This window comes from Macrotis lagotis, chromosome 5 (genome assembly GCF_037893015.1).
Source record: "Macrotis lagotis isolate mMagLag1 chromosome 5, bilby.v1.9.chrom.fasta, whole genome shotgun sequence".
In the NCBI taxonomy this organism is placed as follows: Eukaryota; Metazoa; Chordata; class Mammalia; order Peramelemorphia; family Peramelidae; genus Macrotis; species Macrotis lagotis.
In genome coordinates, this window is record NC_133662.1 from 200,493,878 (window position 1) to 200,510,180 (window position 16,303).

Sequence of the window (16,303 nt, forward strand, 5' to 3'; positions counted from 1 at the left end):
ATCCTATTTAAAGATTACAAAAGAGACTCACCTCTGCCTCAGCTGTTGTAAATGACTGAAGAATCTGAATTCTATCATCTTCCAATATTTCAACTGTCAAAAACAATAAGATTTCATCAAGAGATTTAACAACAATGCCTCTTCAAGTTTTCCTCACCCTTCCACCTCTATGGCCTTGTGTTTCTGATTGGTGAGCTTTCTTCTTGTCCCTCATCTTGACTTCTGTTACTCTGCTGATCCATTCTTCTCCAGTAACTTCCCAGGCTGACTGTCTTATTACAAGACTTCTCTGGACAAAGTACCTCCTGGCTTTTCTCACTCCCTTTACCACCACCCCAGATCTTCTTAAGTATTTCGTTCTTGAATTAAGGGCAAGATACCACCACAGGGCCTTCTTTAGCATGAGGCACTACTGACATTGCCACTTCCTGCCTCCTAATCAGCTCTGACTCCCCAAACCATAGCTTCTCCTACTCTTATCTGCCATGAAAGCATATTGGCTGCTCCCTACAAAAAATTACTCAGGTCTCCCACATCCTTCAAAACCATAACTTGATCCTACCATTCCCACTTGGTACTGAAAGGTTAGACAAGATGACATATCCCTCTTCCTTTTCTTGATTAAACTCCTAGAGGAACACATCTACACACACACATTCCTCCATTTCCTCACCTATCGCTCTTTTCTAATCTTTCTGTATTGTATTCAATATGACATAGAACCTCAAAGAGAAAAAGGTCTTTATAAAAAAATTGAATCTTAGGGTTTGGAAGGGATCACAACAGTTCATGCCAGATGATTAAAAACCACTCCACCAAGTTCATCCAAATTCTTTCTCTATCAAATGGATTGTATTAATTCTCCATTCCAATTTCAAAAAGTCCTGACATTTCTCCCTTTTATTTTCACTCAGTCATAGTAAGAAGCCCTCAGAAGTGTACTCTGTTTCCATTTCCTAAGGGCTGACCTGTGTTTTCACCAGTGTGAAGGCTTCTTCCAATAAAGGAGACAATAATCCATCTATAACATATACTTTTAGAGTAATCTAAGGCTCAAAAAGACCAAGGCAAGATTTTAATATAGGTCTTCCTAACCATAAGTTTAACACTCTGTTCCTACAGTGTTGCCTTTTATTATATTTTTATTCACTAACTCTAATTTAAACAATTTAATTAATCATATTCTCAAATCTAGTTAGCAAAAATTCTAACTTAAATTCTATCACAAGTTAAAAAGATTGGCTTTCCTTAAAGGGTTGAGAAAATGAAAACCACTCAACAATACTAGAAGGATGTCAAAGGATTTCTATCTCAGCTAGAAGGATGTCAAAGGATTTCTATCTCAACAAAAAAAAAAGTCTACACAAACTAGGAAGAACCTACATATTTTCAAGTGGCTTAATTATTGTTTTACCTTTGCGAGTGAGCCGGTAAGCATGTATCTCAAAAAGAATCTCAGCACCAACATGCCAAGCTACAAATCCAATCATTGCATAAGTTTTTGCTGGAGAGGGAAGATTGAGTCCTGGTAAATCCATTCCCAGGAATATTGCTACCACTAAGTTGAAAACAAAAATAATTTGACAATATTAAAACATTGTTAGTAAAAGATGTTTTTTAAGTACATGATTCTTTGTTCAATATTTAATGAATCAAAGTTTTCACAAATTAAAAATACTATTGAAGTAAATAGAGAAGAGGACTAGTCCTTAGGATCTCAGAAGTATAGGAAACTGCCTTTACCAATACAAGTTGATACTTTTTCTGTAACTTATGGACTTAGAGAACTGTCTCAAACACTGGAAAATTAAATGTCCTACTAAGATCACACAGCCAATATGTGCACAGACAGAACTAAAACACAGTGAAGAATATATTAAACAGAAAATGAGATCAGTATTCAAGCTCACATGCCTGTGACATGTACAAACTGTACACAATTGTGAGGGGTTGTTATAATTTCTCCTGAAATGGGGCAGCTAGGTGGCGCAGTGGATAGAGCACCAGCCCAGGAGTCAGGAGTACCTGAGTTCAAATTCAGCCTCAGACACATTACCTAGCTGTGTGGCCTTGGGCAAGCCACTTAACCCCATTGCCTAACAAAAACCTAAAAAATAGATAAGTGAATGAATGAATGAATAGATAGATAGATAAATGGATGAATAAATAAATAAATAAATAGAAATAATTTCTCCTGAATTGCAGGTTCCCCACTTTTTCATGAGGAGTTATCCATTTCCTCAAAATCTTCAGATTTTGGTGTAGGACTAACTGAACTTAGGGCATGAAATCATTGAATTAGAAAGAACTGGTCTAACCCATACACTCAAAAAAGAAAAAGAAAAAGAATCCTCACTACAATATGCCTAATCCAAGAGGTTAGCACTCCTCTGCTTAATGACTTCTTGCCAAGAGGAATCTGTTATATCCCCAGGCAGCATATTGGACTTTCAGATAGTTCTATTTGTTAGGAAGTTTTTTATCATGTTTAGACAAAATTTGCCTCTTTGAAACTTCCATATCCTAGTTCTACCTTCTAGATTCAAAAAATAGAAACATAATCCCTCTTTCATGTGACAATTTCTGCACATACTTAAAGACAGCTATCAGGCAGTTAGGTGGCGCAGTGGATAGAGTACTGGCCCTGGAGTCCGGAATACCTGAATTCAAATCTGGCCTCAGACACTTAAAAATTATCTGTGTGGCCTTGGGCAAGCCACTTAACTCCATTGCCTTGCAAAAACTAAAAAAAAAAAAAAAAAAAAAAAAGCTATCATAACTCCTTTCCCCCTTCCCCCAATCTCCTCATCTTTCAACTATAAGGGAACAAGCACTATTGGCCAAATTTCTCTATCCACTGAGAACCTGATAACTATAACTACTGTATAGTGGCAGTTATTCTATTGAAAGTTCACAACACAAAACTTCAAAATGGAGTATTTCAAATACAGTTACCCTGAGAAAAGCCCTAGTCTAACTGGGGAAAGTGGGGAAAGATTAGAGTTGGATCTAAGAGGTTCACAAATGAATCTTGGGAGATGTCTATAATTTCTTTAAATATTTTGATAACTATTAGAACTAGCTTCCTTTATAATCCTAAATGTTTGTTTGATGCATTTAAACATTTTTTGAGAAGTCCATAGACTTCAACAGACTTATTTCACAAGAACCATGTCTTAGACAAATTTCTACTCCAACAATTGGCAACATATGACTCCACATGCAATAGGGGCATAATAAATGAGCAAATGACACCGTGGGAGATTCAAAAATGAGTAAAACATGAGTAAACTCCTACCCCTAAGGAGTTTATGACTGAGCAGAGGGGAAGTTGATTTGTTCATAAATTAATATAAATTAGTATATAAAATTTGAGGAATTAAATGAATAAAGAGTTCACAAAGGCAAATCTGTGGATATGGGGTGGAAAGAACCTAGTAGCCATCTTCATTAAGTTTTTTTCTGGATTTAAGTGTTACTTTCTCCTTAATAGTCAGTTATTTCAATTACTGATTTATGCACAAATCATTTAAGCCAACTTGTAATTTGGTACAGAAACAAGCTGCAATGAACAATGACAAAAGGCATCATAATTATTTACCTGCTAGTATCCTAGCAGCAGTACCAGTCCCCCAGTGACTCCAGTTAAATATCTGTCGTCTAACAAAAGAAAGAAATAGTCTATGATCTTAAAAATTATGTAACTACAATTAAATTCATTAAAAAATTCAAGAAAAAAAGCAAAAGCTTTCCACGGATCTAGGAATTTAATGTCTAAAATATCTAAATTTTTCCAATATTTAAACTTATTCAATATCTAAAAGCTCTAGCTTAAAAATGTTATGAGATAGATAAAATTTGCTGCTCAATTTTACAAACTACCCTTATTAAAAAATGAAGTTGCTCTTTACCCAATAAATCCATTGCTGGGAAGATAAAGTTCCCTAAATCCACTAAAATGATTGCAAAAGGTATTGAAGTTTTTTGTACTATTAATATGTACTTATTTTGAAAATGGAAGCAACCTCAATGTCCAATGTTAAGGGAACCATTAAATAAGTCATGCTACTTAATATAATGGAATATCATCATGTATTATAGGATCACAGATTTAGAAGTAAAAGGACCTTAGAGGCTGTCAAGTCCAAACTAATCATTTTACATGATACAGTCACTAAGTGTCTAAGGTTGATAGTCTACCCCATTCAACTGTAAGCTTTTGAGGGAAAGATAATCTTTGCCTCTTTTTTGCATTCTCCAACTCTTGGCCTAGTACCTAGTATCATATAATAAGTACTTTAAAAAAAATGTTTATTGGTTGATTGAGGCAAGATCTGAACCCTGATCTTCTCACTCATCCACTGGTACCCAGCTGCTTCAAATACAAAGAAGTCTGTAAATATTTTTGTGAAAGAATACAAAGTAAGAAAAAATGAAAAGCAGAAGTGGAATATCCATTAAAAGATGCCATATAAGAGGCAAAATAAAAGTCTGAAGAATAAATGAATACTTGTAATAATATTTAATGTATTGAAATTAACTAAGTTTTATGTAGTTAAAATGAAAGTTTCCTTGGTTGTAGTAATGTTTAATGTTGTTTTTTAAGAATTATTTTTAAAAGTACTGTACTAATTAGTGAATAATTCATTCAGAAAAGAGTAAATGGAAACATCATACCTTGGATCATGTGATGGGGGTCTGAAAACTGCTAGAAGAGGCTGAAGAACTGCTAATGTCATCACTATACAACCAATGTATGGATGATAACCTGCTTCCTGAATAAAGAGACATCATGAGTATGGTGCCACTATGTCCAACTGCAGTTAAAATCCAATAGGAAAAAAATTCATGGGTTACTCTGAGATATCTGCATGCATTTTAGAATAAAATGACCCTCCCTTAAGGTTCCAATTTGCTCACTTGTCTATGTGCTGATATTCGCCTCTACAACCCTCTTCTTAGAATTAGGCTCTGACTGAGAGTCTGAGCTCACTTTTCGAAGACAAGTAAGCTTGTTCCAGCAGCTGCAATGCTATATAGTTACATCTATGCTTGATTGATTTGGGGTCTGCCTGCTCAAAACCCCAGATAGATAGATCATAACAGGTTGCCACATAACTTCACTTGAAACCTTAAACTAAGGCTTAAACAGAACATCTCTGACCTAATATTTAATGAATGAATAGTATTGAGATGGAGAAATAACACTTAAGGTTTTCTTACATTAAGTAGTTTGTTCCCACTTACTCCTCTGAAGTCAATTTGTTGAAGTGAGAGAAAGAAGGTCATAATGAAAAGAATTAGAAAATCTGAGTTCAAGTTTCAGTTTCCCCAATAAGTGGTTGGATGACCTCGGACTTTTTGAGATTCTCTGACTCCATAATTAGCTTTCTTTTGACTCTACCATTAATCGACCAGACTATAATATGCAGAAATTTAACTAGGAATTTTTGCGCTGGTTACAAACAACCTTTGAGGTAAGTTGAATAAAGACAATTAATTGAGAGATACCACCTCAGAGGGAGCAGGAGAGGGGAGACAGTGTCCCTAGCACAGCAGTGTAAACAGCTGAGGAGGCTATGGCATGAGAGAAGAGAGTAAGTTCATCCATATGGTGGCTTCAAGAGCCTTCTTCTTTCTGGCTTCCATCCTTCTGTATTAGGTGAAAGGCTGGAGAAGAGAATGTTGAAGCCAGCTCTGACCAGCTTCTAATAGTTCAGGCAGGAGCAAAGTAAAACACAAATTATTCTACCTAAACTGATGTCTGTTGTAGCCATATATGCTACACTACTGAATTACTATGAATAATTTCAATGTCCTCTAAATTCAATATACAAATCACCCTTTCCTAGACAAATTTCTGATTGTATGTTTTTCTGAAATAAGCTAAAAGGAGGTTTTTGCAGAAAAACATTTTTGTTCAATAAGACTTTCATGCCACATTTCACATGAATTTATAACTGCACACCATGGTTGAATTTACATCTTACTTAGCAGCAGACTTATAAAATACTCATTGTCTTTGTCCTTAAAGTCAAGATAATCACAAGATTCTTCTATATAATGCACCACCACACCAAAAACAGCAAATGCTGGGAGAAGAGGTAACAGTCAAGTAAAGCAACCCAACCCTTGACTTTTATTATTTAGAACAGGTATATATATAATGGGAAGACTCATTGCCTTAAGTAAGATGTTACATAGGACATCCTTTTAGTTAAGTTGTAATACTGGCTAGGTAGGAAACAGTTTATCTTTCTAATACACAAGCCTCTTTGAAGACCAAGGAATTGGGAGTATCATTTCTCAGAATTCCATTACCCTAGATGACATCTTTCAACTTGTTTCATCTACACTCTAAATCACACTGAGAGGTTTGTTGCCTGGTCTTTGTACATAAAACCTTTTCAAACGTGACTTCCCCTATATAAATCTTGTTGATACTGTGACGAAACAGTGATCTTGGTGATGTGAACATTGGTCTGGGCCATCTCTTCATCATGTTGTCTACACTCTGTCCACCATCCTCATTAATAAAAGTATAGATTCTTAAATTATCAATGTAAAAAGTTCATACTCATCATAATAGCAATTTTTACATTGATATATTACTTTAATGTTTTAAGATTATTTTTCTTACACAGACCTAGAAAGTATTAGATAATGAAATTACTAATATCCCCATTTTATAGAAAGAGAAGCTGAGTCAGAAAAGTTAAGTGATTTGTCATAAGTTACCCAGATAGCAAATATCAGAACTTGAATCCTACATTATAGAGAGATTTATTTCTGTTGTATGGATACCTTCTCCCCCCCCCCAACCTTTTCAACTTTCTTTTATATATTTTCTTCACTATCAGAATGTGGACAGAAAATGTTTTTCTATTAGTATTTGTATTTCTAACACAAAATACAGTGCCTTACACATAAAAATACCTGTCCTGACTTACCTGACTCCAGCCTTTTCTATATATGAAAGGAAGTACAAAACCAAGAGTGGTGAAGCCGGAAGTGCAGAGCATGAGAAATCGATGTATCTGTGAAGATGAAAATGATGAAGTAAGAAAAGAGATTCCCAGAAAACGGACAATATTGTTCCATGAAAAAGATTCTCAGTTGGGATATGCATGTGGGCAAAAATGAAAAATGTCCCTGATGAAAAGAATATAAAGACAGTGATGAGGGCATTTAATGAAAAATAAAAAGTAAGCTTTGAGTGGGTCTCTAAAGGAAGTTTAAGATTGGAAGAAGCAGAGAGGAAGATTAAAGACATTCTAGGCAAGAGGAAATAACATAAATGAGGAAGGAACAAAGTCTGTACAATAAGAAGAATGATCTGGCTGGGAAGGGAAAGCTTTGTTAGTGCAGAGAGAGAATATAGGTTAGATAGATAGGGTAGGATTAAAGGGCTATAAAAAAGATTCCCAAAAAACTGACTAATGGGCAAAAATAATCTCAAAAGAACAAAATTTGTAGAAAGAAATCTGATATTAGCTAATGTGACCTTGGGTTGCCTTAGGAGAGACATACCTTCCACCCTGGTAAAGCACTTTGACGGTATTGTGCTCTATTCTGAGAATCACATTTTAGGAAGGACACTAATAACCTGGGGATTATCCAGAAGATGGCAACTAGCTTAATGAAGGATCTTGAGTTCATGAAATATGAGGATCAGTGGATTGAACCGGAAATGTTTATTTAGCATGAAGAAGGGAAGGAAAGAGAGCTATCTCCAAATACCTTAAGGATGGTCACACATGTAAGAGGGATTAGACTTGGACTATTTGCTCCCAGAAGTTAAAGCTAAGTTAAAGCCCAGCAATGGGCTGTCTCAGAAGCCATATTCTTCCTCACCCTCACTTGGAGGTCCTCAAGCCAAAGCAGAATGACCACTTAGCCTTCATATAATAATGAAGAATCTTTTTTTTCAATTATGGATTGAACCAGATGGTTGCTTAAAGTCCCATCCAATTCTGACATTCTGGGATTCTATAAATTTTAAGAAGTTTATTAAACACCTACTGTGTAAGGCACTGTGGGACATACAAAGTTCAGATAAGTTAATCATTCTCTTCATGTGATATAGTGATAAAAGCTGAGTGTCTTGCACATAGTAAATGTTTCATAAAATGTTAACTAGTACAAACATAGACAACAAAATATGGATATAGATATGAATCTGACCTGTAATTCCTTTGGGATAAAGAACGCCCAGTAAGGAAATTCCCTCTACCATTTCAGACAGACACTTTCTCCACAACTTATCATCTTAGAGAGTTGTCTAGAGGTACAAGCTATTAAAAGAATTGCCTGGGTTGATCACCTAGTATCTATTCATGGAAAGACTTGATACCAAATAATACAATATGCAATAAAATATGCTGAGTTCATTAGGAAAGTGAAAAAAATGGCTATGTGAGATCCAAAGAAGATCCTATGATGATTTCATATGTAAAAGTTGGTATTTTAATAAACCTTTCAAAGGTTGGGCAAAGATTCAAACTTTGAAGAGAGAGGTCATTATAGTCATAAGGAGCATTGTGTAATGATGTATGTGATAAGGTGCCCAGCATATTTCAGGAGTCCAAATGTGGTCCACTTTGGCTAGAACTATAAGAAGAGTAGAAAGGCATCATTGGTGTCCAATTACATATATCTCAAATCCATAGTAAAGGCATTTAACTTTCCCCAGTGGTCAACAGGGAGCCATTGAAAATTTCTAATCAAAGATATAGACTACCAATTCTATAATAAGGAAGATTGCTCGTGCAGAGATAGAAAAGAGAGTAGAAGCAGAAAGACCCATTGGGAGGCTTTTATGGTACTTCAGGGCAGATAGGTGGCTCAGGGAAGAGAGTACTGAGTCTGGACATTCCTCTTTCTGAATTCAAATCTACCTTCACACATACTATGTGACCCTGAGCAAGTCATTTAACTGTTTCCCTGTTTCCTCAAATTATGGAGAGAGAAATGATAAACCACACCATGATTTTCACCAAGAAAACTTCAAATGGGGTCACAAAGAGTTGAACATGACTGAAAAACTACAAAACAACAAGTAGTATTTCAAGAGTGTGGAAAGAAGTATTTAATACATTGGGAGGAGAGAGAGTTCAATGGATGTTATGTTAAATAGGAGACAGGGGAACAAGAATTTATTAAACACTGACAGTACTGTGCTAAGTACTTTGAAAATATTTTTTCATTTGACAAATATTTCAGAAATAAAATAGGAAGGACTTGGTGACTCCTTAATTATGGAGCATGGGGGGACTTGAGTTCAAATTTGACCTCAGACACTTAATCCTTACTTATCTGTATGATCTTGAGCAAGTCACTTAACCCCGTTGCTTTAAGAAAAAAAAATATAGAATCCATAAAGGATTACTTCAACTCTATGTTTATAGTCTCCATACTGAGCAGAATCCTTTGTACACAGCAAATTTTTAATAAATGTTTACCAAACTCAAACATTGCAGATAGGTCACAGAGGATGGAAAAACAAGACCACTGGTTTTAGTGATTAGCATTTTTCCAATCAAATTTCATTCCCATATCAGCAAAATGTTAAACTTCAGGTCATAGATAATACTGGAAACAATGAATGATATTAAAGACAAGGATAATAGTCTAAATCAGGAATTTCAGAGATGGTCGGGAACCCCATGAAGTCCTCAACTAAACAAGATTGCTTGAGGACCTCCAGAGAAGGGAGGCCATTGAAGACCGCTCATACAACTTCAAGTTAGTTGTTAGGAAGCTGTTCCTTATATCAAATCTAAATCTTCCTCTTTGTCACCATAACTCTGCCTCCTCCAAGCTGTTAGTTCTGGTCTCTGAACCCAAGAAGAATAAGTGTGACCCTCCTTCCAGGTGACAAAGTTTCAAATACTTGAAAGTCAACTATTGTGTCCCTGCTTAAGTCTCCTTTTCTCTAGTCTAAACATCCCTTATTCCCTCAAATCTTTTTCTTCATTCTAAATATTCCTTATTCTCTCAACTAACCTTCCCTTAGTATGAGATCAAAGAGGGAGCTCCTAGAAAAATTTTTTTCCTTAACACTAAAATAATTTCCCAGATATTCCTGGGATATTTTTTCCTGCCTACCTGAAACCAGGCTGCCTCTCCAAAGAGGAAGGCCTTGGGCCACACAGGTTTGAAAAATCGGGCAACCAGCACACCGATGCTCCCAGTTGTCATCCAGGCCACAAACATGAAAGCACCTGCAACAAAAAAGACACAGTGTCAATATATGCCAAAATGATTCTTTCACTAAACTGGCTTTTAATTTCTAAACCATAGACCCAGAGCCTACAAAAGAATAGGAAAAAACTCTCAACTAGCATCAGTTCTAATATTTTTTATTAAAAAATGAAATGAAAAGAAATCACAAACTCTCTTAGCCAAACAACCTTTCCCAATGATTATTTTGGAGTTGGTCCATAGTTTAAAAGGATAACATGGAAAGAACATACTATTTCTGAATCTAAATACTTTTTGCATTAAAGTCTTGATCAAAGTAAAAGCAAGTCAAGAGACAATAGAAGCTATTTTTATGTTTTTATTGGTAATTTTATATGTAAACTTTGAAAAAAAGAACTACTACAACTAAATTTAGCAAATAATGTTGTGAAATTATAAATGTCAAATCTACTTTCAAAAAACTGGAGTATTCGGGTGTATAATATTGTATATATTACATTAGATTTTTTCAGTATATTGTTCATATTTTGTTGTTCATATTGTTCAAATTTTACTTAATTTTTTCTCTTGACATTTTTCTTTTAAAAAATTTTGTTATAAAGGATTCTAAGAGAAGGAAAGGAGAGAAACAGAGAAAATCTAGGTAATGTAAAAGCAAAACATATCAATTAAAATATTTTTTTAAAAAATTGACAAACATCTATTGTCTACAATATATAACTCTGTGGTTGGTAAGGGGAAAAAATAAGAAGTTTAGATAACTTAATATTGAATTTTGATATCAACACAGCTGCCCTCACAGAGTTTATAGTCTAATAGGGATATGTGACATATGTGCAAATAATTTCAATGAAGAATAATGCATGGTAAGTGCACAAGAGAAGTGTAAAAAGTGTTATTCATGTTCTAAGGATAAGAAAAGGACCACCACTTTGGTGAAATAAAATAGAAAATGCTTCCTAGAGGAAATGGTATTCAAATGAGTTTTATAAGATAAGCAAAATTCACAGGCAAAGAATGGATCAGGGTAGACTTCCAGGTGAAGGGAACAGCATAAGCAAAGGCAATGAAATTAGAAAGTTCAGGGCATGCAAGAAAGACAGTGAGTGAATAGTCCAATTTGACTGATAGGCAGATGACATGGAGAAGAATAATATGAAATAAAACTAAAAGCATTCAATAGCATCAGTTGGAAGAAAGGAAAGAACAGAGAGTGATTAGGGAACAAATGCAGGACTTTAAATAGTAATGAGGGCTATAAAGGATGACACTCAAATGATAGCAGTGGAATGAGAGAGCATCAATCAATTATCATGCATAAGGCATTATGTTAAGTGCTGAAGAGGGGACAGATAGTAGAAAAGTTGGAAAGATAAGATCAAAGAACTTGGTACCTGATTAAATATGAAGGGTGATTAAAAAAAGGAAAGAATAAAAGATATCATAATTTTTAAGATTAAACAGTGTCACTGCTAGAAATAGCCACGTCAAAAAAGCTCAACTCAGGAATAGCTAACTGAAGCCATGAAAGCAAATGAAATCATCAAGGAAGAGAGGCTAAATATTGGGGGGGAACAGTGATAAAGCCTCCAAAAATAAATTCACATTCTCAAGGAGTCAAAAAAAGTATAGTAGGCAAGGTCAAATGAAAACCAAGAGAGTTTGGCGTTTATTGGTAGACAAATATAGAAGGAGCAACAAAAAAAAAAGGGAAAAGACAATGTTAAATGACACAGAAAGATTAACAACCATGAAAACAGAAAAGGAAAAAATGATCATTAAATCTGGTAATTAAGAAATGATTGGTGACCACTAGAAAAGTAGTTTCAATAGAATGGCAGGGACAGCTATCAGATTGCAAGTATTAAAGTGAAGACAGAGTAGGGAGTAAAAAAGTAAAGTTAATGCAAAAAAAAATCCTATTATAAGAAGTTTATCACTAAAGAAAGAGTTGGGAGGGTCACTAGAAGGGAAGAAAGAGGGTTTTCAAGAAAGAAAAAGGTCTTCATATGTCTATTTGTTTAAAGACATGGGGGATATCTGAGCAGATTTGCAGGCAGGTAGGATTGGAAGTAATGGAACCAAAATTATAGGTAGAATTAACCTCAGCAAAGCATGAATCTCATTCATGGAGCCATTCTCAGAGAATGGCTGAGAAAGACAAAAAATTTTGAGAAGAAAAAAATTGGAAGAATGGGAGATGTATGTCTTCAATCTTCTCAGTGAACTTGAAAATTAAATCATTTGCTAGCAAAAGGGCAGCATGGAAGTCAGGGAAACAGTGAACAGTAAAAGGCATTAACAGTCATTTTGGGAAGAAATAGAGTAGACAAGTAAGAAAGCAGAGTCAGGAAATAAGAAGTTCTGTCTTTTAAAATATGGGCCAGCTACTAAATTTATGATTTCATTGACATGGGGACTTACATTTGCGTTAACTTCTACCAATTCAGGATGGCTTTTCTCTGTAATTTATAATCTTAAGAGAGTTGACTCAAGCCTGTGAGTTTAAGTGACATGACCCCCAACACAGACTTAGAGCAAATCTTTCTGGCTTTGAGGCCAGCTCTCTACTCACTATGATATAATGCTTCATGTAATACTCTGAGACGATTTATTTTCTGCCTTTCTCCTCTTTCTCCCAAAATACCAACATTAAGCACTGTGGGGCTATAATATATTAGGGCCCCAGATATGCTTTAAATCTTTCACACAACTATTAAAGACCCCATTCCATGGAAATAGTTTATACACTCTTTTAAAAAAACTGGTAAAAGTGTCTAGCTGTATTGAGGGAACAAATGATAGCCTTTCTTTTCAGAATCTAATCCCCTCTCACTTTTTAAGAGCAACAACTATCATGGGGCTGATGATATAAGCTGGTTAATGGGCATTTTATTTTGTCCTAGAGCAGGATAGCATCGTCAACTTGGCTATAAGAAACAAGAGATAATTTTTCCCATTAGCAATTAATTGATCATCACTGTAGAAAATATTAAAATAAAGTTACTACTTTTTTTCTCATGGAAAATTGTGATATTGAATCAAACATTCCTCCAGATTCTAACAAATATTAAAAGACACTAAGATGGCTTATATCATCTATCATATTTCAATGCACAGAAACATAACTTATTGACAGCTATAAAGTTGTCCACTCTCTGAGACAATCAATATTGAATCCTCATCAAGTAACCATCCTGAAAACAAATCATGAAACAAGACTTGCCATGAAGCTTCAGAAGCAGTGAAGATCGGGAGCCTCCTATATTCTTCGGATGTTCTGTCACATCATGTTTTTCACTAGTAACCAGAGGTTGCTGTGAATGCTTATAAATCTGCCCTAAAAAAGAGAAGGAAATCTAAGGAACACAGTTACTTCCAATAAAAGGAAAATTAAATAATATATTGGAAACAAATAGTGTGTGAAGTTTCTCAAATGGACAGAGGTCTGACAGAGGTCTTCTTAATTTTCTTAAATTTCTATTCATTCATCCAACTAGTATTTATTTATCACCTAATTCTATGGATCATGCTGGGCTAGGCAGTGAAGGGAATGTGAGATGAATAAGCATTTTTATAGTGCCTACTATGTGCCAGTCACATCTTAAGAGCTCATATAAATATTTTCTCATTTGATATTCACAATAATTCTGTTTGAGTAAAAAACATTGTTTTCATCATGTTTTACATTGTTCTTTCAATCATGTTGAGGAGACAAGAAATACAAATTAAAAAAATAGGAAACAATGAAAATGAACAAGTACTAAAAGAGGTGGTATTGAAGAATAAATGTTGCATATAAGTCCTAAAAAGGAGGAAATCATTTTGGACTATTCATCAGAGAAGACCTCTTGGATAAGATAAGCCAAGAATCAAGCCTTGAAAGATGAATAAGACTCAGATAGATGGAAGGCATGGAAAAGACCATTCCAGATCAGGAGATAGGAGAAGGAAGTGGAATAATTACTTACTTCTAAATAAAAGAAATTATTAATAATTAAGTGTCATACAAAGGGCAATGAAGAAACTAATCATACAACTGGTGATAAATTAGTACAAAAATGTGGCACAGAATATCTCAAAGAGATGTATGACAGTAAAAAGTGATGGGACAATCACCTATTATGAGCCAGGGATAACAGATAGACTGTCTGTACACCACTTCTTTTTCAGAAATTTCAGTCATATCCAACTCTTCACGACTCCATTTGGAACTTTTTGTGACAAAGACTGAAGTGGTTTTGCCATTTCCTTCTCTAGCTTATTTTACAGATGATAACTGAGGCCAACAGGGTTAAGTGACTTGAACAGGATCACAAAGCTAGTGAAACCAGATTTGAACTCATAAAGATGTGTTTTCTTGATTCTAAGCTCAATGCTCTATTCCCTATATCACCTACCTGCACTCTTTAACATTGACATTGGATGGACTGGTGGACAGAGCATTGGTTCTGGAGTCAGTTCAAATCCAGGTCATTTGACACTTACTAGCTGTGTGACCTTGGGCAAGTCACTTAATCTTGATTACCTCCTATCCAGGACCATCTCTAATTGTTCTGTTTCCTATCTGGCCACTGGACTCAGTTGGCTTTGGGGTGGGGGGGGAGAAAATGAGACTTTCACCCCCTCAATCAAATCCAATTCATGTTTATGTCAAGGCATCAACTTCTAGATATCATGGTCCTCTTTGAGAACAAAGGACCATCATCAACAAGAGACCTAGAAGTTGGTCCCAACACATTAGGTGAATATCTTACAGAACATTTATGAAAAGAAGTTGATATAGGTCAAATAGGATAAGAAGACATTGATGGATTGAGACTACCACTGAAGGTAAAACCCACAACAAAGAAACAACAAAACCACTGAGCAAAATTGTGTGTACATGTCTTCAGGGACACAATTAGGGAGGGCCAACCTTGCCAAATCAGGGAGGCATATTCAATTAGGCTGGTCACAGAAATTCTCCAAACCTGAGGCATATAAATGGGTTTAACCTGGGTCAGTGATGGGAGCATTCACAGTAACAAAAACATAGAACTTTAAAATATGAGGATCCAATACAAAAAAAATGTATAGGAGTAATCATAGAATATTTAGGTCTCCCTGAAAAGACAGAGTAGCCAGAATAGAAGGTTCCAGTGAAGAATATGGGTTTGGAGGCCAGGTTATAGAGGACTCTCTGAGTTTCAAGAAAAAGAGTTTAGACTTGCAGTGGGCATGGAGAGGCATTAGATATTTTTAATTAGAGCAAATGTATGGTGAAAGCAGGTTTTGAGATTTATCTGATAGCAGCATGAAAAAATAGATTTAAATTTGAAGAAACTGAAATCTGAAAACTAAAACTCTATATAGCATCTATGATAGCTTTCTAGGAGTAAGATAATAAAAGACCTGAACCAAAGAGGAATCAGAGTTAAAGGAAAGGGAAGGAAAGATTCTAGAGCTAGAAGTAGAATACTGATCTTGGAATAACAAGAGATATGACTTTGAATCTGACCTCTGATATTTACTAGTTATATGACTATAAGCAAATTAATTTCTCAGACCCTGTTTCTTAATCTGCAAAGTAGGACAGGACAGGATAGATCATAGGAGATTTTTCAACAAGTTTTTGCTTAGTTGAACATATAAGAAACATATTTTAGGCCCTCCGTCACCTGGATGCCCTCTAGCTTATCAATGTCTTTCCTAAAATGACGTCCCCAGAACATTACAAAAAACTCTTGATATTGTCCAACCAGAGCAGAGTACAAATGGACTATCAGCTCCCTAGTCCTGAACACTAGGCATCTCCGAATATAACATAAAATTACATTAGCTTTTTTGACTACCCTACCATAGACTCATATAGAGCTTCCACTAATCCTGCAAAGTTTTTTCAGAGGAACTACTGTCTAGTCACATTTTTTTTTGTATTTGTACTAGCTTGTATTTGTAAAACTTATTTTTTTAATCCCAAAATAAGATTTTACATTTATCCTACAACTAAATTCTTGACTTCTTGCTTTCTGATTCTCTTTAATTCCATTTAATTTCCCCTAGTAGTCTTATTGATCTGATGCCCACAATTTAAATTGTCTCCTCAGTTAATAGCACT

General features: G+C 35.1%; 1 protein-coding gene across 2 annotated transcripts in view; it reads right to left on the minus strand.

Moving 5' to 3' along the window:
- Positions 1-16,303, minus strand: part of LOC141488283 (ferric-chelate reductase 1-like) — a 49,935-nt gene that overhangs the window by 11,174 nt on the left and 22,458 nt on the right. The window contains exons 8-14 of one of the 2 annotated variants that reach the window (XM_074188241.1): positions 13,430-13,543; positions 10,108-10,223; positions 6,951-7,037; positions 4,678-4,775; positions 3,602-3,660; positions 1,415-1,558; positions 32-93 (exon numbers count right to left, since the gene is read on the minus strand). In XM_074188241.1, coding sequence (XP_074044342.1) covers positions 32-93; positions 1,415-1,558; positions 3,602-3,660; positions 4,678-4,775; positions 6,951-7,037; positions 10,108-10,223; positions 13,430-13,543 — 680 coding nt within the window. The remainder of the gene's footprint in view (positions 1-31; positions 94-1,414; positions 1,559-3,601; positions 3,661-4,677; positions 4,776-6,950; positions 7,038-10,107; positions 10,224-13,429; positions 13,544-16,303) is intronic. The other variant, XM_074188242.1, reaches the window with a different exon arrangement.